A 21,622-nucleotide genomic window follows, 5' to 3' on the forward strand; every position below is an offset into this window, starting at 1 on the left:
ACCTGGGAGTGGATAGGAGGCCAGGATCACTGCATACCAGGTCCGGGAGATCTGCTCCGGAAGCATGAACCCACATTACATCGGGTCTTACAGTTAGTGGGGCTGGACCAGGGACAGGCAGAACACCGTGCAAGTCTGAGACTCCAGCTACTTTTGATGGTCAGGGACACTTCTGAGACCCAAAGCACATGTGGTAATTTGAAAGACTAGCCAGCACTGAGAGAGGTGCCAGACTGGTGAGGATTGGATGGAGCTCTCTCCTTGGAAGAAACAGCAGGTGGAGGGTACCTCCATGGCCTTCTCTCAGCCCAACAGGTCAGGAACTCTTGTAAGCCCCAGATATTCCATCATCCTCACTGGCAAGGCAGCCCCAAGGCTCCTCCCTGCACACACTGATGGTGAGCTGTGTGGAAGTTGGGGTTCCTATGGCCAGGATCCTCAATGAACTAAACGACCTGATGATGTAAGTGGCCTGTTGCTGGGCTGCTGCTTTCACACCTGTAGGCAATGAGCTATTATTGTGCTATATATAGAGAGAGCTCTGCCCAGTGCTCTGGGCAGAGGCAGAGACACTAGTGCTCGACCTACTGCCAGAGAAAAGCCGGGTAATAAACCCTTTCACCCCAAGAACGTTTTGCTGTCTATTTCTTTGGTCACAGTGAATCCATAGCAAACTTGCCCGGGGCTGAAACCCACTGGCAAGACATTAGCCAACCCACATGGTCCAGCAGAGGCATCGGACTTCACTGCCTGGCAGGCAGATGGAGACTCTCCCAGATCTCCAAGCTCTGTTCCACCCCAAGTGGAGAGGTACCATCAGAAGCCAGCTCCAACAGCTCCTTCCTCCCCATGGGTGTACAAGTCCAGTGCTGTATGTCATGACCTCCACCAGAGAGACACACAGTCCACCCAATCCGTTCACCTTGTGGCCACACTACTGCTGTAGGCAAGGCAGTGGTGGCTCTGACCACAACCATGCCAGCAGACACTTCGGTGCTGATCACAAAGGCAGTGGCTGAAGAAAACTGCCAGCACAGACTCAGACAACTTCACCCAGCAGACAGAAACACAGCCCTGCCCATTGCATGCAAACAGCTGGGGTCCCCCAAAGTAGAACCAAGCACTGGAGATAAAGAATACTGAGGTCTGGGCACCATAGGATGCCTCCTTCATAAAACTATTACTCTGTAGGTCAGGAAGCATAGCGGAGCCATCCAATACATAGGAAGAAACAGAGAAACCCTGACAACATGAGGAGGTAGAGGAGTATGTTCTACACAAAGCTAGAGGACAGTACTCCAGACAGAGGGCTAAATGAAACACAGATCACCAATTTTCTTGATAAAGATTTCACAATAAATGTTAAGCTTGCTCAAAGGTTTACAGAAAAATATTCAAGATCTCAGGGAGGACTTCAACAAAGAGATATAGGACCTGAGAAACAGCCACTGAGAGCTGAAGAATATAGTATCTGAAATAAAAAAAAAATGGAGGGATTTAACAGTAGATTACTGCAGATAGAGGAGACAATGAGTTGGAAATGAACAGGAACACAACAAAGCTGAGGGACAAAGAGAAAAAAGGATCTCTGGGAATGAAAAAATGATGAGAGCTGTGTGACCAACCCAAACAAAACAATATTAACAGTATAGCAGTACCAGAAGAAGAGAGAGACAAAGGGATAGAAAGTCTGAGGAAATAAGTGTTGAAAACTCCCCCAAACTGGAGAAGGAAATAGATACTCAGCTCATGAAAGCATGAAGAGACCCTGATAAAAGGAACCCCAGGAAGACAACAACAAGACATAAAAATGAATAATGGCAAATATCAAGGATAAGGAGAGAGTGCTGAAAGCAACCAGAAAGAGAAAAAACATGACTTATAAAGGAAACCCCATCAGGCTACCAGCAGACTTCTCCACAGAAACTTTACAGGACAGAAGGAGTAGCAGGATATATTTAATATACTTTAGCAAAAGGGCCTCCAACCAAGAATCCTCTACCTGGCAAGACAATCATTTAAATTTAAAGCACTTATAAAAAATAAATTGTTAATTTCCAGATAAACAGAACTTGAAGAAATCCTCCACCACTAAGCCAACCTTACAGGATATCTTAAAGGGACTACTGCTGTAGATGGAAATGTCCCTAAGGCTAACTAGTTTTCACCAGTGAAACTAAACTCACAGCAAATTTAGGAGACAAATTTACTACGAAGCAACTACAAATTAAAGCACAAAAGCAAAATGAACTATATATAAAATCAGTCAAGGGATACAGAAAAGAGTTCAGATTATGACTTCTAATAGAAAAAGTACAGAGAAGGAAGAAGAAAAAAAGTAAGTCTAGATTGTGTTTGAAAGAGAGTAGTCAGCAATTTAAGATAGACTGTTGTATAGTACGGAAGCTATCCTTGAACCTTTGGTAACCACAAAACTAAAGCCTACAGTAGATAAACACAAATAAAAAATTAAAAAAGAAATCCAATCACAACACTAAGAAGAACTACCAAATAACAAGAGAAGAGTGTAAGAGAGGAAGAAAGGAACAAAGAGCTATAAAAACAGCCAGAAAACAATTAATAAAATGACAGTAAATACATATCCATCAACAATCACCTTACATGTAAATGGACTGAATGCAACAATTTAAAAAGACACAGAGCAACACCCATCTATATACTGACTAAAAGAGACTTGTTTCAGACCCAAAAACATACACAGACTAAAAGTGAAGGGATGGAAAAAGATATTTAATGCAATTATAACAAGAAAAAAGCAGGAGTTGCAGTACTTATATCAGATGAAATAGATTTCAAAAGAGTAAGCAGCAAGAGACAAAGAGGAACATCACATAATGATAAAGGAATCAATCCAACAGGAAGTAACTATTCTAAATACCTATGCACCCAACATAGAAGCACCTACATAAGTAAATGAAATACTAACAGAATTGAAGGGTGAAATACAATGCAACACATTCATTTTAGGAGACTTTAGCACAGCACTAACATCACTAGATGGACCAGACAGAAAATAAGTAAGGAAAGAGAGGCACGAACAACACAGTAGAACAGATGGACCTAACAGACATCTACAGAACACTCCACCCAAAAGCAGCAGGTTACACATTTCTCTCAAGTGTATATGGAACATTCTGCAGAATAGATCACATACTAGGCCACAAGAATGGAAACTGTACAAAGCAGCTTCTCAGACCACAATTGTATGGACCCAGAAATAAATTACACAAAACAAAAAGACCTTCACTAACGGAGGCTAAACAACATTGTTATAATCAGTGAATCAGTGACCAAATTAAAGCAGAAATCAGGCATATCATGGAGACAAATGAAAACAAAAACTCAACAGTCCAAAATGCGGGACACAACGAAGGTAGTTAAGAGAGGAAAGTACATAGCAATACAGGCTTAATGCAGAAAACAAGAACAACCCCAAATAAACAGTCTAAACTCGCAGTTAAAGAAACTAGAAAAAGAAGAACAAATAAAGCCCAAAGATAGAAGGAGGCACATAATAAAGAGCAGAAATAAAATAGAGAAGAATAAAACTATAGAAAAAAGACCTCATAATGAAACCAGGAGCTGGTTCTTTAAGAAAATAAGAAAAACTGATAAATCCCTAGCCAAACTTGTCAAAAAAAAAGACAGTATGCACATAAATAAACTCAGAAATGAATAATGGTTACAATGGACACCAAAGAAATACAAAGAATTATTATACTATAAAAATTATATGAAAAATGGAAAATCTGGACAAATTACCAGTAACAAAATTGAGTTGGTAATCAAAAAACTGCCAAGAAAAGCCCAGGAATAGATGGCTTCACAGGTCAGTTCCACCAAATTCTTAAAGAAGAGCTGGTACCCTAACTTCTTCAAGCACTCCAATAAACAAGAGGAGGGAAACTTCCTAATTCATTCTATGAGGCTACCATCACTCTAATAGCAAAACAGACAAAACCTTTACATACAAGAAAAATTATAGAGCAATATACCTGATGAACAAAGATGTAAAAATCCTCCACAAAATCTTAGCGAAGCAAATTCAAAGTACATCAAAAGGACTGTCCATCATGACCAAGTGAGACTGATCCCAGGGATGGGAGGATGTACAATATTCATAAATCAACCAATGGGATATACCACGTCAACAAAAAGGCTAAAAATCATGTGACCATCTCAATAGATGCTGAAAAAGCATTCGAAAAAATTCAACTTTCAATCATGATAAAAACTTTTAACAAAATGGATATAGAAGCTAAGTACCTCCACATAATAAAGACCATGTAAGACATACCCACAACCAACATCATACTTAACAGCAAAAAGCTGAAAGATTCTCTAAGATCTGGAACAAGACAAGGATTTCCACTCTGACTTTGATTCAACATACATCTGGAGGTCTGGCCATGGCAATCCAACAACATAAAGAGACAAAAGGCAACAAAATTGGTAAGAAGGAGCTTAAACTATCACTACATACAGATGACATGGCATTGTACAAAGAAAACCCAAAAGATTTCACCAAAAAACTGGAATAACTGAATTCAGCAACGTTGCTGGATATAAAATTAATACAGAGACATTTGTTGCATTCCTACATAATAACAGTGAATTAGCAGAAAGAACAATCAGGAAAACAACTCCATTTACAACTGCATCAAACAGAATAAAATACCTAGGAAAGAACCTAACAAAGGAACTGAAACACCTATACCCTGAAAACTGTAAGACACTCATAAAGAAAAATTCAAAAGGACACCAATAAATGGTAATACACCCTGTGATCATGGATAGGAAAAACTAATATTGTAAAAATGTTCATCCTGCCTAAAGAAATCTACAGACTCAATGCAATCCCTATCAAAATACCAAGAGCATTCTTTAATGAACCAGAAAAAATAGTTTTAAAATTCACATAGAACCACAAAAGACCCCTAATACCTAGAGGAATAGTGAGAAGGAGGAATAAAGTGGAGGGGGGATTATGTTCCCCAACTTTGAGCTCTAGTACAGAGCCACAGACCAGTGGAACAGAATAGAGACTCCAGACATTAACCCAAACATATATGGTCAATTAATATACGATAAAGGAGCCACGGACATACAATGGGGAAATGACAGTCTCTTCAACAGATGGTGCTGGTAAAACTGGACAGCTACATGCAAGAGAATGAAAATGGATTATTGTCTAACCCCATACACAAAAGTAAACTCACAATGGATCAAAGACCTGAATGTAAGTCATGAAACCATAAAACTCTTAGGAGAAAACATAAACAAAAATCTGTTGAATATAAACATGAGCAACTTTTTCCTGAGCACATCCCCCTGAGAAAGGGAAACAAAAGCAAAAAGGAACAAATAGGACTACATCAAAATAAAAAGCTTCTGTACAGCAAAGGACACCATCAGCAGAACAAAAAGGCATCCTACAGTATGGGAGAATATATTTGTAAATGACATATCCCACAAGGAGTTAACATCCAAAATATATAAAGAACTCACATGCCGTCTCAACACCAAAAAAGCAAATAACCCTATTAAAAAATGGGTGGAGGATATGAACAGACACTTCTCCAAAGAAGAAATTCATATGGCCAACAGGCACATGAAAAGATGCTCCACATCACTAATCATCATGGAAATGCAACTTAAAACCACAATGAGATTATCACCTCACAACAGGTAGAATGGCCAACACAGAAAAGACTAGGAACAACAAATGCTGGCGAGGACGCACAGAAAGGGGAATGCTCCTACACTGCTGGTGGGAATGTCAGCTAATTCAACCATTGCGGAAAGCAATATGGAGGTTCCTCAAAAACCTAAGAAAAGAAGTATCATTTGACCAGGAATTCCACTCCTAGGAATTTACCCAAAGGAGACAACTTCTCAGATTGAAAAAGATATATGTGAAGGCAAATTCTGGCACGCTAAGACCCCCCACCCCTTAAGAGCAAATCACCAATGCACAACACACCTTACCCTACTCCTTAAAAACGTGCTTCCTCACCCACAAGCTGCTGCTCTCTCTCTCTGGGGGTAGCCATTTTCTCTTTCAGATAATAAAATCTCTTGCCTGGGTCCATGTCTCCTGAGTCGTTCTGGGGTAAGGAGGGTTGCGGCAAGATACCCTTTCAATAGGCACCCCTATGTTTACCACAGCACTATTTACAATAGCAAAGATATGGAAGCAACCTAAGAGTTCATCAATAGATGAATGGATAAAGAAGATGTGGTACATATACACAATGGAATATTATTTAGCCATAAGAAATAAACAAATCCTAACATTTGCAACAATATGGATGGAGCTAGAGGGTATTATGCTCAGTGAAATAAGTCAGGCAGAGATAGACAAAAAGCAAATGACTTCCCTCACTTGTGAAGTATAACAATGAAGCAAAACTGAAGGAACAATACATCAGCAGACTCACAGACTCCAAGAAGGGACTAGTGGTTACCAAAGAGGAGGAGTGAGGGAAGGCAGGTCAGGAGTAAGGGAGAAGGGCATTGTGGGGTGTCATGATTGGTGCACATGGTGTGGGGGTGATCATGGGGAAGACAGTGCAGCACAGAGAAGACAAGTAGTGACTCTGTGGCATCTTACTACACTGATGGACAGTGACTGCAATGGGGTATGGGGGTCCTTGGTAATAGGGGTGAATATTGTAACCACAATGTTTCTCATTCGAAACCTTCATAAGAGTGTATATCAATAATTCCTTAATAAAAAAAAGGTTGCATTAAAACAGGACAAAGAATTCTGGAATACTCGTTTCCCAGCTAACTTCGCCAACTGTTTTCACCCGGCCCCACTTATCAGGCAAATTTTATCATCTTCTCTCTCTCTCTCACTCCTCCCACATTTCAGATTGTTTCAGACGTTGTGCCATGTTGTCCTCAGGACTTCAATATGTATTTCCTAACCCCAAGGGCATGGGCACAGGACAATGACTAAACGCGGGAAATGAAGGCACACACTACTATTGTCTCATCCACCACTGGCTTGCACTTTTGTCCACCGTCCCAATAATGCCATTTCTAGTCATCTTCCCTCCCCCTTCCCAGACCCAGTCCTGCCTCAAGCATTGTGTATCTACAGTAGTCAGGCCCCTGGGTCCTGTCTCAGCTGCACACAGCCTCATGTTTCTTTGTGTGTTCTGACATTGAGTATTTCGAAGGGCACAGAGGCCAGCTGTTGTCTGGAATGCCACACAAATGGACACTACCTGAGGTGGGCACACAGGAGATGCAGGTGATGGTGAGAACACCCCTGGGCATGGTGTGTCCTTCTCAGGACCCTTTATCAGTGTTAGGCAGGAAAATAGATATGAGAGGGGTGGAAACAGAACAAGGTCAGTAAAGACCCCTAGGAAGGATTTAGTTAACCAGTTAAAACTAGAAAGCCAGAAAAGACTCAGAGTTGAGGTTAATCAGTTATAGCTCAAAAGTCAAGAGCAACTTGGCCTCGAATGTCTGAATATTTCCCAAATAAAGAGAGGTATCTGAGCACAGCCCATGGCTTCATTTTGTCAATTAGATCATTGAAAGATTTACTCTAGGCTGCTAAAATGCCCAGCTATAAACACCATGATAAAGAGAGGGAGATCCCACCTTAAAGCCAAAATTGCATTTTGAAAAAAAAAAAAAAAACAGAAAACCCAGGAAGTTTAAAAGGAAAGATTCTCAACATACTCTTTAGCAAACAAATAACTCTGCCCACCTTGGAGGAAGGGCAGACAGTGTAAACTGGTATGCTCCCAAACCAGGAAGCTGTTATCCTGGGAGGGGACCAAAGCAATAAATTTTTTGCCTTAAGCTAATTTTGCAGAATTACCTAGAGGACTGAAAAGAAACTAATGCCTCATCAAAGATACTTGAGACCACTTAAGAAGTCCACACCCCTAGCCCCTTGTCACATTCCTGAAAAATCCTTGAAAGGGGGAACCCCGAACCTGTCAAGGCACTCCTCTCTCTGAGGTCGCCTGCACTGTCTAAGTAACTTCAAATAAAACTTTTACTCTGCTTCACTACTGGGTCTCTGCCCTTCAATTCTTTGTTGTGGCAGGGACAAGGACCAAGGAAAATACACAACGCCCTCCCCCCCCCACCAAACATCAGGACACACTGGTGTCTCCTTACTGATGATGCTGACTTTGATCCCACAGCTAAGCTGCTGTCCACAGCAGGGCAGTCATCGACCTTTCATAAGAATCTGAATTATGCGAATTTTAAGCAGTAAAATCTACAACCATCAGATATTTTTTTCAAGTACAATGTTACATAATGAAAGTTCAAAATAAATTTAAAATGTATCAAGAACTACTGAATTTTAAAGACACACAGTCACATGAACAGTCACTGTCAGGTAGACTTTCTACCTCTGCTACAGAGCAGGGCCTGGCCACGTGTGCCTTAGGCGGAACCCCGACAAACATCCTGCTGGAAGCATTTCCTTAGGTGAACAGCAGTGAGAACAGGCCGTTCCTATAGAGGATGGGGTTAGAAATGGGGAATTTGTGTTTCTGGCTGAGTCTGGGGGGCACTGTCGCCCTATCACTGGCCTCTATTTAGGTTTCACAGAGCAGTGACCTCACTGGGACCCTGAGGAGACCCCACAGGCCCCAGGGTGAAGGGCGCTCCCAGGGGGACCTCCCTGGCAGGCCCGCCCACCGCCGCTCTCCACACCCACTGGCGAGGCTCAGGGATTGTCCCGGCCGCCGTTCAGCCTCAGGCTCACGTTTTAAATGTTGTATCTACGCCCGCAGCAGGCCCAGCGGTTACTGAGCCTCCCTCTTCATTACAAATGGAAGTGGGGGTGACGGCTGTCGCCGCTCCCCGCGCGCGTGCGCACAGCTCAGGTGAGCCGCGCTGTTCAGCAGCACCGAGCTCCGTGCGTTCGGAGGGGCAGGGACGACCCAGTCGGCGAGGCAGACAGGCGGGGGGCGACCTCACGCGCTCGGGCCGAAGTCCGCAGAGAGCCGGCCCCGCACCCTGAGCGCCGCGGGACCGCAGGCCCAGACACAAACCCCTGCGCTCAGGTGGGGACGACCCGGGCCCCGCTCCACCGACTGCTGGGAAGAGGGCGATCCGGCCGAACGCCCCACAAGGGACGCAACGCGCGATAGACTCTCCCCGCAGGGCGGCGTCTCCCTCCATACCACGGTCCCCCGGGGAACCGCCCGGTACGCCAAGGGCAGCAGGGCCGTGGCAGCCCCCGTTCCTCACACACGCCCCTGTGCGCCCCGTCAAACTCACGTTGGGTCAGGGAAGCGCAGGCTGGGCGAACCCCCCTCCGTGGCTCCTACTCAGGAGCTAGTGCGGCCCCGAGGCGCCTTGTGCGGACTCCCGCCCCCTGCGTCCTCGCTCCCGCCCCACCCTCAAAGCACCGCCCACCGCCGCTCCCAGGAGCATCAGCGCGGACAAACGTCCCCCAAGGGCACCGCCCGCGGGGACCTTTAGGGGCGGGATCTCGGTGACTGGCAGGCGCCAGACCAATGCCGTGAGTGTATCAGGAGGGCGGAAATCAGGGGCGCTGTCTCCCCAGCCCAGTCAGATGCCGCCGGCTGTGAAGCAGCCGTTGGTGCGCCGGTGGTCCAAGGCTGGGCCCGGGATGCGGGGCTTGGCCTCTGCCGCGTGTCCCACACGGTCTTACAAAGTTTCCCCATTGCGGTGCGACCTTGAACACGGGGGATGCTGCTGCAGCCTCGCTGCCCTGCTGGCCGCGATGGTGTGCGGGCTCCGTGGGGACGGGCGGCAGCCCTAGGCCCGGCGGGCAGCGGTCGCGGCCCTGGCCAGCGGCTCATCTGGGGAACCCGGCGCGGGCAACGGGCACACACCGCCCACCGCTGACCCTGCCCGGAGTTTCCCGCCCACCTCGGCGAAGGGGAGGGAGGCTGGCGGGCAGACCCGGGCTGTACCGCCCGCTCCGGCGAGGGGGCCGGTTCCTTATTTACCGCGGACCCATGCCACACGCCCCGGCCGGATGAGCGAGCCGCGAGCCACTTACCGGACCTGGGTCGGGGTCGGGACGCGGGCACCTGTGGGATCCGAGGCGGGGGTACGCCGAGGTCCCCAGACCTCTTCCTGCCTGCCTCCCACCGACGCCGGGGTGCCACGCGGACCCTGGTACAGGCATTCGTTGGCGCAGCTCTGTCCACGAGTCCGCCAACCTATCTGCGACTGGAAGCCCCGGGCCGGCCGCGCCTCCTGCCCCAGGCCCCGCCCAGGCTGTCCTGTTCCCGAGAGGGGCACGGGGCGGACTGCGAGACCGCTGGGAAAGGGGTTGTAATTGTGCCCGGATGCACAAGCGGGCGGGTCGGACAGAACCAGAGATCCTAAGGCAGGCTGGGGTGGGCGGCGGCGGGCTACGGGGTGGGATACCGGGGGTATGGGACCTGATGGGCGGCCCAGTTGGCGCTGCTGGCACAGGACTCCTCCTGGCCGGGACGCCCCGGGAAAGTTGGGGTCCGCAGGAGTGACTCCCCGAGCCGACCGCGCCATCTCCGCGAGCGGCGTGTCCGCTGTGGGGTTTGGCTCCCGCTGCCCTCCCGCTAACATCCTCTTCTGGGAACAGCCCGAGAAGCCACCAGGCGAGCCTAATGCCTCAATTGCGTGGTGGAGGAACCACACGACTCCGGTCCTGCACGTCCTGTCTTTCCGTCACGCACGGTGTACATGGCTCTTTACTGAGCACCAAGCCGAACGAGGCATTGTCCCAGGGGCTGAGACTAGGGCAGCGGTGGGGAGCAATTCCGGAAGGTCGGTGAGCTAGAGAAACGTTAGCTAGTTACCCTTGCTAAGGAGAGGACGAGTGGCAGAGGGCGCGAGGCATGCAGGGGGCAGCCAGCGCTGCACGGGAAGGCCCAAGGGAAGCTCGGGAAGGACGCGGGCAGGGGCTGGAGGAAGAGGGCCGGGATCCGAGCCCAGAGGCTGCCAGGTGCGCTCCCGGAGCTGGGGACGGGAGCGTGCGGTGTGGTGAGGCCACACAGAGGGAAAGACAAGCAGAGGGCCTGTGGGGAGCTGCTAACTCCCTGATCTGGGCTGTGAGGAGTTCCTGAGCTGCTCAGTGAGGCTGGGGCCCGTCTGCTGTGCTGGAGACCCCTGACTGCAGCTCGTGATGCCGACTGTCCAGGGATACATGCGGCCCGAGGGAGGACCCTCATCTCTAATATTCCTTACTGTCCACTTGGTTTTTCACTCACCAGTAGGAGGACGACTTTGCGGTCAGAAAATGCAAGTCATAGCACCAGTCAGGGCTGTTTGACTTTAGGCCACCCCGTCTTCTAACCACGGGGTGCCTCAGTTTCCTCATCTGCAAACTGGGAGTTTATAACCACTGCACAAGAGCATAGTACAGTTAAGTGAGCCAATCAGGTTTCTTCATCTGAGGGGAAAAGGGAGGCCGGGAATTCACCCAGGTTTTCTAAAAGGTTAGCTGCCCAGGCCTGGGTCCGACCCCTAGACATTGACTCTCCTTGCTCGGGGAAGAACAATGAGTCAGTCTTGAATATCTCACACCCTACATTCAGTATATCATCTCATCCATAGGGGTCCCCTCTTTTACAACTGTTAACTTTGAATTAACATTGTATGTATAGAAAATCTGGAAAGGTAATATATAGAGAATCCCCCTACACTTCTCACCAGGTTCCCCAAATATTAGCATCTTACAGAATCATGGCTATGGTATCAGAGGCAGGAATCTAACTTCAGACGGACACCTAGGTTGCTTCCATTTCTTGGCTATTGTCAATAATGCTGCGATAAACATAGGGGTGCATCTGTCTTTTTCTAACTGGGCTGCTGCAGTCTTAGTATAAATTCCTAGAAGTGGAATTCCTGGGCCAAGTGGTATTTCTATTTTGAGCTTTTTGAGGAACCTCCATATTGCTTTCCACAATGGTTGAACTAATTTGCATTCCCACCAGCAGTGTAGGAGGGTTCCCCTTTCTCTGCAACCTCGCCAACATTTGTTGTTGTTTGTCTTTTGGATGGTGGAGATCCTTACTGGTGTGAGGTGATATCTCATTGTGTTTTAATTGCATTTCTCTGATGACAAGCGATGTGGAACATCTTTTCATGTGTCTGTTGGCCATCTGAATTTCTTCTTTGGGGAACTGTTCAGCTCCTCTGCCCATTTTTTAATTGGACTATTTGCTTTTTGTTTGTTGAGGTGCGTGAGCTGGATGTCAACCCTTATCGGATCTGTCATTTATGAATATATTCTCCCATACTGTAGGGTACCTTTTTGTTTTATTGATGGTGTCCTTTGCTGTACAGCTTTTCAGCTTGATATAGTCCCACTTGTTCACTTTTGCTTTTGTTTCCCTTTCCCGGGGAGATAAGGTCATGAAGAAGTCGCTCATGTTTATGTCCAAGAGATTTTTGCCTATGTTTTTTTCTAAGAGTTTTATGGTTTCATGACTTACATTCAGGTCTTCGATCCATTTTGAATTTACTTTTGTGTATGGGGTTAGACAGTGATCCAGTTTCATTCTCTTACATGTAGTTGTCCAGTTTTGCCAGCACCATTCTGTTGAAGAGACTGTCATTTCCCCATTGTATGTCCATGGCTCCTTTATCATATATTAATTGACCATGTATGTTTGGGTTAATGTCTGGAGTCTCTATTCAGTTCCACTGGTCTGTGGCTCTGTTCTTGTGCCAGCACCAAATTGATTACTGTGGCTTTGTAGTAGAGCTTGAAGTTGGGGAGCGAGATTCCCCCCCACTTTATTCGTCCTTTGGCTTTATTCGTCCAAATAGCTTTGGCTATTCGGGGTCTTTGGTGGTTCCATATGAACTTTTGAACTGTTTGTTACAGTTCGTTCAAGAATGCTGTTGGTAATTTAATAGGGATTGCATTGAATCTGTTGATTGCTTTGGGCAGGCTGGCCATTTTGACAATGTTAATTCTTCCTAGCCAAGAGCATGGGATGATTTTCCATTTGTTAGTGTCTTCTTTAATTTCTCTTAAGAATTTCCTGTAGTTTTCAGGGTATAGGTCTTTCACTTCTTTGGTTAGCTTTATTCCTAGGTATTTTATTCTTTTTGATGCCATTGTGAATGGAATTGTTTTCCTGATTTCTCTTTCTATTAGTTCATTGTTAGTGTATAGGGAAGCCACAGATTTCTGTATATTAATTTTGTATCCTGCATCTTTGATGAATTCCGATATTAGTTCTAGTAGTTTTGGAGTGGAATCTTTAGGGTTCTTTTATGTACAATATCATGTCATCTACAAATAGTGACAGTTTAACTTCTTTACCAATCTGGATTCCTTGTATTTCTTTGTTTTGTCTAATTGCTGTGTCTAGGACCTTCAGTACTATGTTGAATAACAGTGGGGAGAGTGGGCATCCCTGTGTTGTTCCGAATCTCAGAGAAAACCTTTCAGCTTCTTGCTGTTCAGTATGATGTTGTCTGTGGGTTTATCATATATGGCCTTTATTATGTTGAGGTACTTGCCCTCTATTTTGTTGAGAGTTTTTATCATGAATGGATGTTGAATTTTGTTGAATGCTTTTTCAGCATCTACGGAGATGATGATGTGGTTTTTGTTCTTCTTTTTGTTTATGTGGTGGATGATGTTGATGGATTTTCGAATGCTGTACCATCCTTGCATCCCTGAGATGAATCCCACTTGGTCATGGTGTATGATCCTTTCGATGTATTTTTGAATTCAGTTTGCTAATATTTTGTGAGTATTTTTGCATCTACATTCATCAGGGATATTGGTCTGTAATTTTCTGAATTGGTCTTATTTTTAAAGAACGTCAGAGTGAAGATCTCCCAGTCTCTCTAGACAACTCATTCTTATTTCTGAACAAATCCTATACTCAGAAGATTCTTTATACAGAGCTTATAAAAATCCCTCATTTGAGAGTTAAGCCTACCACCTTTGATTCTGGTCCTGAAGAAATTAAAATAATACTTGTGCTTATTATTTAAACTCTTTCCCGAAATAATGCTAGTTCATTTAATCTTTTATCTGTATCCATTTTATGTTTTGAAGGCCCAAATTGACCACCATATAAAACAGGGCCCAGTTCCACACTTTTAGAAACATGAGTTTATTTACCTCTGATGGAATCATGCATGTCATGTAATGTAAGCACTTCACTGAGCCAGTACTTCTTCCAAACCTAATTTTTCATATAAAAGCTTCAGGTAGTTCTCCCTGTTTGTTACTGCTTCTGAACCCCGCATCAAATAAATGCTCCCTCTGGTTTCCCCACAGCTCTTTTTCTTGGCCTTTATTATATTAGGTTCTTAATTATTTCACCTGTCTTCTAACATTTACTAAGCCCCTAACACTGTAAGAGTTATACCTGAAGCCCACACACATTGTTTCTAGCCTTTCCACAACTCTGAAGGGGGTTCACCTTCTGAGATGAGGAAATGGAAGTTCAGAACTGGTAAGGCACTTGCCAGGGTTGGGGCTGAACCCCATGCCTGCCTCCTTCCTAAATGCACACGCTTTCCTTTGCACACTGACAGCAGGCACCGGGACTGGGTCCCTGGTTCTCAGCACGATGTTTGCATGGGAAAAGGAGCAGGCCAGCAGCCAGCACCATAGCTGGGCTGAGTGTGTAACAGTCATGTGAGCACTCAGGAAATGAAAGGGAAGGAGCAAGGCACTCTGCAGGGCTGCTGGGTCAGCTGCGGCAAGGGAAGTGACATTCAAACCCAGGAGTTACCCGGCCCACAAGGTGCGGGCGGGAGGAGGACTGAATCACTCTGGACAGAAGGCTCAGCATGGACAGAGCTGGGAGTTGTGTGAACTGGGAGAGGCTAAAGGCTAAGCTCCGTGAACTGAAAGGCAGGTGATGGAGTCAGCTCAGAGATGCAGCTGGAGCGGCCGTCAGGAACCAGTCTGCAGCCCAGGGCCCAAGGCTGCAGCAGATGCTACCAAACTCCCGTGGCTTGCAACAGCCCCGACAGACCAAGGGCTCCATTGTCTAAGTCCTTGGGCTTCTCTCCCTGAGGTCTTTCTCAGCCATAGGGCACCCACACATGTAGACTAGGGCCTAGTGTTGCTCTGGGTGCAGGCTTCCAACCAAGGAGGGGCAGAAATTGTGGATAAATATCACAGCTTTCTTGCCCCATGTGGAGACACACGTAGCAAGTTCTGCACACTGTCTGCAAGTTCCCGGCCACTCACACCAAGAAACTGCTCCTTTATGTGACTGGTCTTCCAGTCCTTCCTTCCCTGTCTTACCACCTTCCCCACAGGCCCTGCTGGGATCACCTCCCAAATGAGCTACCTGTACTTGAAGTCTCCACATGGGGCAATCTGGGGGCAAGTCAACCATGCCAAGACAGTTTGGGTGTTTGAGGGTAAGTGCGAAACAAAAAACTGAGACGAAGACTGTCTGCTGTGGAGGCAAAGAGGCCAAATGAGCTCAAACGTGCTGCCCTGAACTACATGGGGGCACGTGGTGTGCTGCTCACCTTAGACACTCAATCCACCTGCTGAAAAGGGCAACGATAAATGGACACTTTCTTCCTTCTGAATATGAGAGTAGAGCCAAGGAAAAGTTGTCAAGCTACTTGTGCTCATTAGAAATCTTAAGAACAGGAAAAATATACCAGGTCTTAGAATTGTAGGTGAAGGCAAAACACTGAACTCTCTGCCTTAAAAAGTTAGCATTCAATATTCAAAAAAGACAGATCTGATAAAGGGTTGACATCCAAAATATATAAAGAGCTCACGCACCTCAAAAAACAAAAAGGAAATGATCCAATTAAAAAATGGGCAAAGAAGCTGAATAGACAGTTCTCTAAAGAAGAAATTCAGATGGCCAACAGACACATGAAAAGATGCTCCATATCGATTGTCATCAGAGAAATGCAAATTAAAACCACAATGAGATACCATCTCACACCACTAAGGATCACCACCATCTAAAAGACAAACAACAACAAATGTTGGTGAGGTTGTGGAGAAAGGGGAACCCTCCTACACTGCTGGTGGGAATGTAAATTAGTTCAACCATTGTGGATAGCAGTATGGAGGTTCCTCAAAATGCTCAAAATACAAATACCATTTGATGCAGGAATTCCACTTCTAGGAATTTACCCAAAGAATGCAGCACTCCACTTTGAAAAAGACAGATGCACCCCTATGTTTATTGCTGCACTATTTACAATAGCCAAGATATGGAAGCAATCTAAATGTCCATCAGTAGATGATTGGATAAAGAAGATGTGGTACATATACACAATGGAATATTATTCAGCCATGAGAAGAAAACAAATCCTACCATTTGCAACAACATGGATGGAGCTAGAGGGTATTATGCTCAGTGAAATAAGCCAGGCGGAGAAAGACAAGTACCAAATGATCTCACTCATATGTGGAGTATAAGAACAAAAGAAAACTGAAGGAACAAAAGAGCAGCAGAAGCACAGAACCCAAGAATGGACTAACAGTTACCAAAGGGGAAGGGACTGGGGAGGACGGGTGGGAAGGGAGGGATAAGGGTGGGAAGAAAAGAAAGGGGGCATTACGATTAGCATGTATAGTGTTGGGGGAGCACAGGGAGGGCTGTGCAACACAGAGAAGACAAGTAGTGATTCTACAGCATCTTACTATGTTGAAGGACAGTGACTGTGAACTTGGTGACAAGTAGTGATTTTACAGCATCTTACTATGTTGATGGACAGTGACTGTGAATGGGGATGTGGGGGGGACTTGGTGAAGGGGGGAATCTAGTAAACATAATGTCCTCAATGTAATTGTAGATTAATGATACCAAAAAAAAAATTTAGCATTCAGTTAACAAATCAAGCTTTTTCAACAGCAGCATCTTTTTTTTTAAATTGTATTTGCTTTTTCTAAGGAAAAGTTTACTGAGAAAAATACTTCATTTTTTATTAATAATTTTTTTCTGTTCTGCAATCATTAATCTACAATTACATGAAGAACATTATGTTTACTAGGCTCCCCCTTCACCAAGTTCCCTCACATACCCCTTCACAGTCACTGTCCATCTGCGTAGTAAGATGAACCGCAGCATCTTTATTAGCAATGTCAACTGAGTGACTCTCAAAGGTCCCTGTAAAGGTCTAGGACCCTGCTGTAACCCAATAAGAGGACATAGACGTCATGGACTCCGCAGTGCGGGAGCTTAAACAGGAGGCGGCTCACAGCCAGTGAACAGCTGTGAATAAACATTTCCTGTTACTCCACCTGGCAATTTCTCAAGCACATCCCAGGCTGCTCACAAAGCAGGCTTAGCTCACCTTCACGGGGAGATTCTGGTAAAGGCAGAGCACACTGCCCCCCAGTTTCAAAACCATTACATCCTCCGAATTAGCTTTCCTACATTTGTCACACAGCAGCTATTTACAGATTCATCTGGATAAAAATACTATTTTAATAATAATAACACAGGAAAAAATGTTAATCTCTCATGTACATATTAATATGATTTTGAAGAGAAACAACACCTAAGTTGAATCAATACTAACTGGTATTAGTACAAACTATCCTGATGCCCACAGGGAGCGAATGGGAGTTTTGATTGAATTTGGGGTCGATGGAAAGTGTCTCTAACTAGGACATGTGGTGACGTTCTACACAGGGGGAAGACAGAATTGAAAAGAATTTTGAGTAGGATAAGCCCACCAGGCCCCTACAGTCCTGAAAAAAGGGGCCCTAGGAGAGTGAGGGGGTTGCACCAATTTGCAGACATCAAGTCAAATTTCCTGAACTTCAAAAACTCCAAGGCTCTGTCTTAACATATACCAAACAAAACTGTTCTTCTACCTCTTATGCTCTGGACCCAGAATTATAGTTAATATCATCAGTACTACTGTTCAGGAAATTGTGATTTAAGAATTTCGGAGGCTAGGGTAGCAACCATACAACACTTTATGACACCATGATTAAGATACGAGGTGGCTGAATTCCAAATAAACTAAGTAAAAAGCACATGATCATAAACATGGCTGCCAGCACACAGCCCCACAATTCAAGCAGCCTCTTGTTATTTCACGTTCAAGTCTTTGCACAAATATCTTTACTCAACATGGCCTAATCGGAACAATGTATTTACACCTGAGAATTGCATTTGTTCCCCCCTACCTTTTCTTATATTTTTATATAAATATAAATGTCTGATGTGTAATGTTCACTGTCATCCCTGTCAGAAGGTAAACTCATGAATGCAGAAATCTTTCCTGCCTTACTCACTAAGGAACCTCCACTTCTGTAGAAGAGACCGCTTGAGCAATGACACTTGAAAGATAGGCCTGAAGGGGATGAAAATAAATACCTTTTCTAGAAGATAAAAAGAAGAAAAAGCTGATGCACATGTCTGCTTGTGCCAAAGCCCAATGGACAGACCTTCCCGATTTCACCTAGTTCACTCAGAGTGATTTCTGAGAGCAGGCCTATTACCTTTGAATAGGCAGACAGTTTTGGGTGGTGGTGTAGTCTCCTGCAATAAAGCATGCCCTGTTTAGTCAGAAGCACCCAGTTCTATTCTGTTCATTTCACAGGATATTTATAAAGGATGTTGCAACAGAACAAATTCTGGGGACCTGGGTTTTTATCTATCCATCCAGCATTCATTCAACATTTGCCCTGTGTCAGATCAAAGACCATTTGTTCCCTGTTAGAAGCTCACTGTTTACTTATAGGCATCTGAGTTGCAGAAATTACTTATAATATCCTTCGACAAGTGTACAACAGTTATCTGAACAAACCACAGTGACGGTATAAACACCACAGTGAAATACAATCTGACTGTGCCAGAAATTCCCGTGGTGAGAATATGGAGGGTGAACTGGACGTGGTGAGCTTGGAGACCGGACCACAGCAACAGCCTAGACACGAGCTGCGCTCAGCTTTCGTGAAGACAAAGGCAGGGGTACCTGCGGAGGGGACACGCTGGGTGACAGGGTGGGTGGTAGTACAATTCATCAGGTGAACACCGGATGCTAGGTACTTACCATGCAACACGTTAAACCCACCTGACAGGGATAGCGAGCACTACTATCATTATTCAGATTTCATAATGGGGATTTGAGGCTCAGAGTGGGTAAGCAACTTGTTCAGGCACTTTCAGCAACTTACCGGAAGAGCTGTGATTCAGACTCAGGTGTCTGCTTTTAAAGCTGGAACTCTTGGCCTCCAGCACAATTTGACCTACAAGACTTAAATGGCATCATGCAGGGCTCAGGCACCAAGCACGCACAGGTACTGTGTACCGTTGGCAGCTAGAGATACTGGGGCAACATAGCCCGGGGGTGCCGGTGAGGTCAAGGGTACTGAGGATAGAAGGGACAATTAGTTTCGTGTAATTCCTCAGTAAAGTCATTAACACAGACTTGAAATGTCCACTGATCCTGGCAATTTGGGAGGTGCCTCCCGGCCCGGCAAGTCTTACTTCATCCTAGTGGCAAAGACAGAGGCTACCATGCAATGGATTTAGGGGAAAACACGACGTAGGGACATGCCGATAACGGGTACAGATTTCCCTGGGAAAACATGGGTAAGACAGACAGGTAACATCGAGGGGAGGAAGGAGGGCTCAAGGGAGGCGTTCTTTCCTAAAGCTTTTTAGTATGGGAGCGACCTGACCATGCAGGAGCGGAAGGCACCAAAAAGGGGAGGAAGGTCCGGGGACCAAAACCGAACTCTTAGCACGAAGAGTATGGGAGCCTCCGGGCTGGGAGGATTCGCTTTCCAGCGCGGGCTTTCCCACACCGGCGATCTTGGTTCTCTACTGGGCGCGGCAGAGGAAAGCAAGCACGGAGGACCGCGGCCTGCAGGGCATGGGCCAAGTGTGATGCGGCCTGTGTGCCTCACGCAAGGGAGGCCCGCAGCCCGGGCTTCGTCACTCGCTCGGCAGGGCCCGGGCGGAGCGCCCGCGCCGGGGTTGCTCTCAGCGAGTCCGGCTGGCCGCTGAAACCTAACGTCGGGGACTGCGCCAAGACCCGCCGCAGGCCGCGCACCGAGGGCCGAGCCTCCCTCGAGGAGAGCCGGGAGCACCGGGCGCGCCAGTCAAGGCGGCGCCGCGCCTGCCCCGGCAGCAGCAGGCTGTCTCGCGGTGCGGCCCTGCCACCGGGGCGGCTCCAGCGGCGTCCTCCCGGCCCAAGGCTCCGAGCCCGCTTCGGCGACCCAGCCTCCCCGAACCCGGGCGGAGCAAGGCGGGCCCCGGGGCTGGAGGGCGGGCAGCTGCTGTCCTTTCCCGCCGCCTCCGGCGAGGGGTTCTCAACGCCCGGGGCCTCTGGGAGGCCGAGCGCCGCCTAAGCGGACCCGCGAGCGACACGGAGGGAGCGGGAGGGCGCTGGGGGCGGGGCGGGCGGCGGAGCCGGGCGTTACCTCCAACATTCCCGTCCTGCCCGCCGCGGCCGTGTCGGATGAGCGTGTTGTCCAGGTCAAGGAACACGGCTCGCACGCGGCTCGGCCCCATGGCTCCGGACGCTGCCTAAGCGCGTAGCGGGCCGCGGGGCAGGGCGACCGTCCCACAGCGCCCGCGGCGTTGGCGAGATGTGGAAATACCTGACAATGGCGAGATCCCGCGAAGCCGCAGGCGCGTGTTTACACCGCCCGCATGGGCGGGGCGTCGGGCGCGCGCTGTTCCCCAGTGTGGCCTTCTGCCGCGCATCCCGTTCCCGTTTCCCGTGCGTGTATGCGTGCGCGCGCAGGTCGTCCCGCCCACCCCGGGGACGAGCCTGAGGGCCGGGCGATCGGGCTGGGGGCGTGGCGGCTGCGGGTGCGCGCAGGGCCGCAGCCCGCCTAGCCGGGGACGCGCGCGGGTGGCCTGGAGTCTGGGACCCGGCCGCTTGCGGGAGTAGCGGGGGCGTTGGGCAGGCAGACAGCGGGGTGGAGAGAGAATGAGGCCTGTAGAGCCCACTGGCCGGGCCTCGGAAGAGTTTCAGATAAACGGTGCAGCCGGAGAGGACTCGGAGCTCATCGGCCGCGGTTCACAGGCCGGGAGTGACTCGGGTTGTCCCGATCCGTCTTTGTCGTAAAGATCGGGCGAGGCCTCCGCGGCCAGGGGCTGTCAGTCAAGGACTGTGGCCCCGCGCCGTGAGGTGGGGCAGGGAAGTGGGACCGTGGTCCTGTCCTTGTGTTAGGCAGGAAAATAGACATGAGCGGGGTGGAAGGAGAAAAAGCCCAGAAAGTCCACTAGAACGACCCAAAGTTAATCAATCAAAGCTCAAAAAGCCTAGAGCAACTTAGCCTGGAATGTTTGAATATTCCCGGGATGAAGGAAGGTTCCTCAGCAAAGCCCATGTCTTTGTTGTGCTAATCATGCGGGCCCAGCTTACTTTTTCACCTTTACCTTTGTGCTGTTTTTTTCTCCTTCCGGCCCTAAATAAGTAGCTTGTAACCTAGGCAACTAATTTCGCATGCAGGCCCAGCCGTAAACAACATAGTGAAAGTCAGGAAGGATTCCATCTTAAAGATTGTATTTTAATACCCAGAAAGTTACATTTAAGATTTTTAACTTACTCCTTAGCAAACAAACAACTCAGCCCACCTGGGGGCTGGGCAGGCAGCCTGTTTGATCTGCTCCCAGACCAAGACGCCCGGTATCCCAGGAAGAAATCAGAGCGGGAAGTTCCTTGTGTT

The 21,622-nt window shown here is 47.3% G+C and overlaps 3 protein-coding genes across 30 annotated transcripts in view; all 3 read right to left on the bottom strand.

Moving 5' to 3' along the window:
- Nucleotides 1–20,946, bottom strand: part of LOC118906979 (zinc finger protein 337-like) — a 228,642-nt gene extending 207,696 nt beyond the window's left edge. For 19 of the 20 annotated variants that reach the window (XR_008993814.1, XM_057492138.1, XM_057492137.1 and 16 more), the window contains exon 1: nucleotides 10,037–10,609. Coding sequence is in view for 18 of the 20 variants with exons in the window: in XM_057492138.1 (XP_057348121.1) it covers nucleotides 10,037–10,587 (551 nt within the window). In the remaining 2 variants the exon portion in view is untranslated. Of the gene's footprint in view, nucleotides 1–10,036; nucleotides 10,610–20,545 lie in introns of those variants that run through there. The other variant, XM_057492136.1, reaches the window with a different exon arrangement.
- LOC130680785 (zinc finger protein 169-like) overlaps nucleotides 1–21,622 on the bottom strand; it is a 233,289-nt gene that overhangs the window by 165,793 nt on the left and 45,874 nt on the right. The window lies entirely within an intron of this gene.
- On the bottom strand, nucleotides 18,633–20,456 carry LOC130680750 (putative cuticle collagen 80). Its single transcript, XM_057492024.1, has 3 exons — nucleotides 20,373–20,456; nucleotides 19,868–20,289; nucleotides 18,633–19,806 (listed from the first exon to the last, which is right to left on the bottom strand). The coding sequence occupies exons 1-3, from the start codon at nucleotides 20,454–20,456 to the stop codon at nucleotides 19,764–19,766; spliced, it is 549 nt and encodes a 182-aa protein (XP_057348007.1). The 3' UTR covers nucleotides 18,633–19,763.

This window comes from Manis pentadactyla, chromosome 14, assembly GCF_030020395.1.
Source record: "Manis pentadactyla isolate mManPen7 chromosome 14, mManPen7.hap1, whole genome shotgun sequence".
NCBI classification, from domain to species: Eukaryota; Metazoa; Chordata; class Mammalia; order Pholidota; family Manidae; genus Manis; species Manis pentadactyla.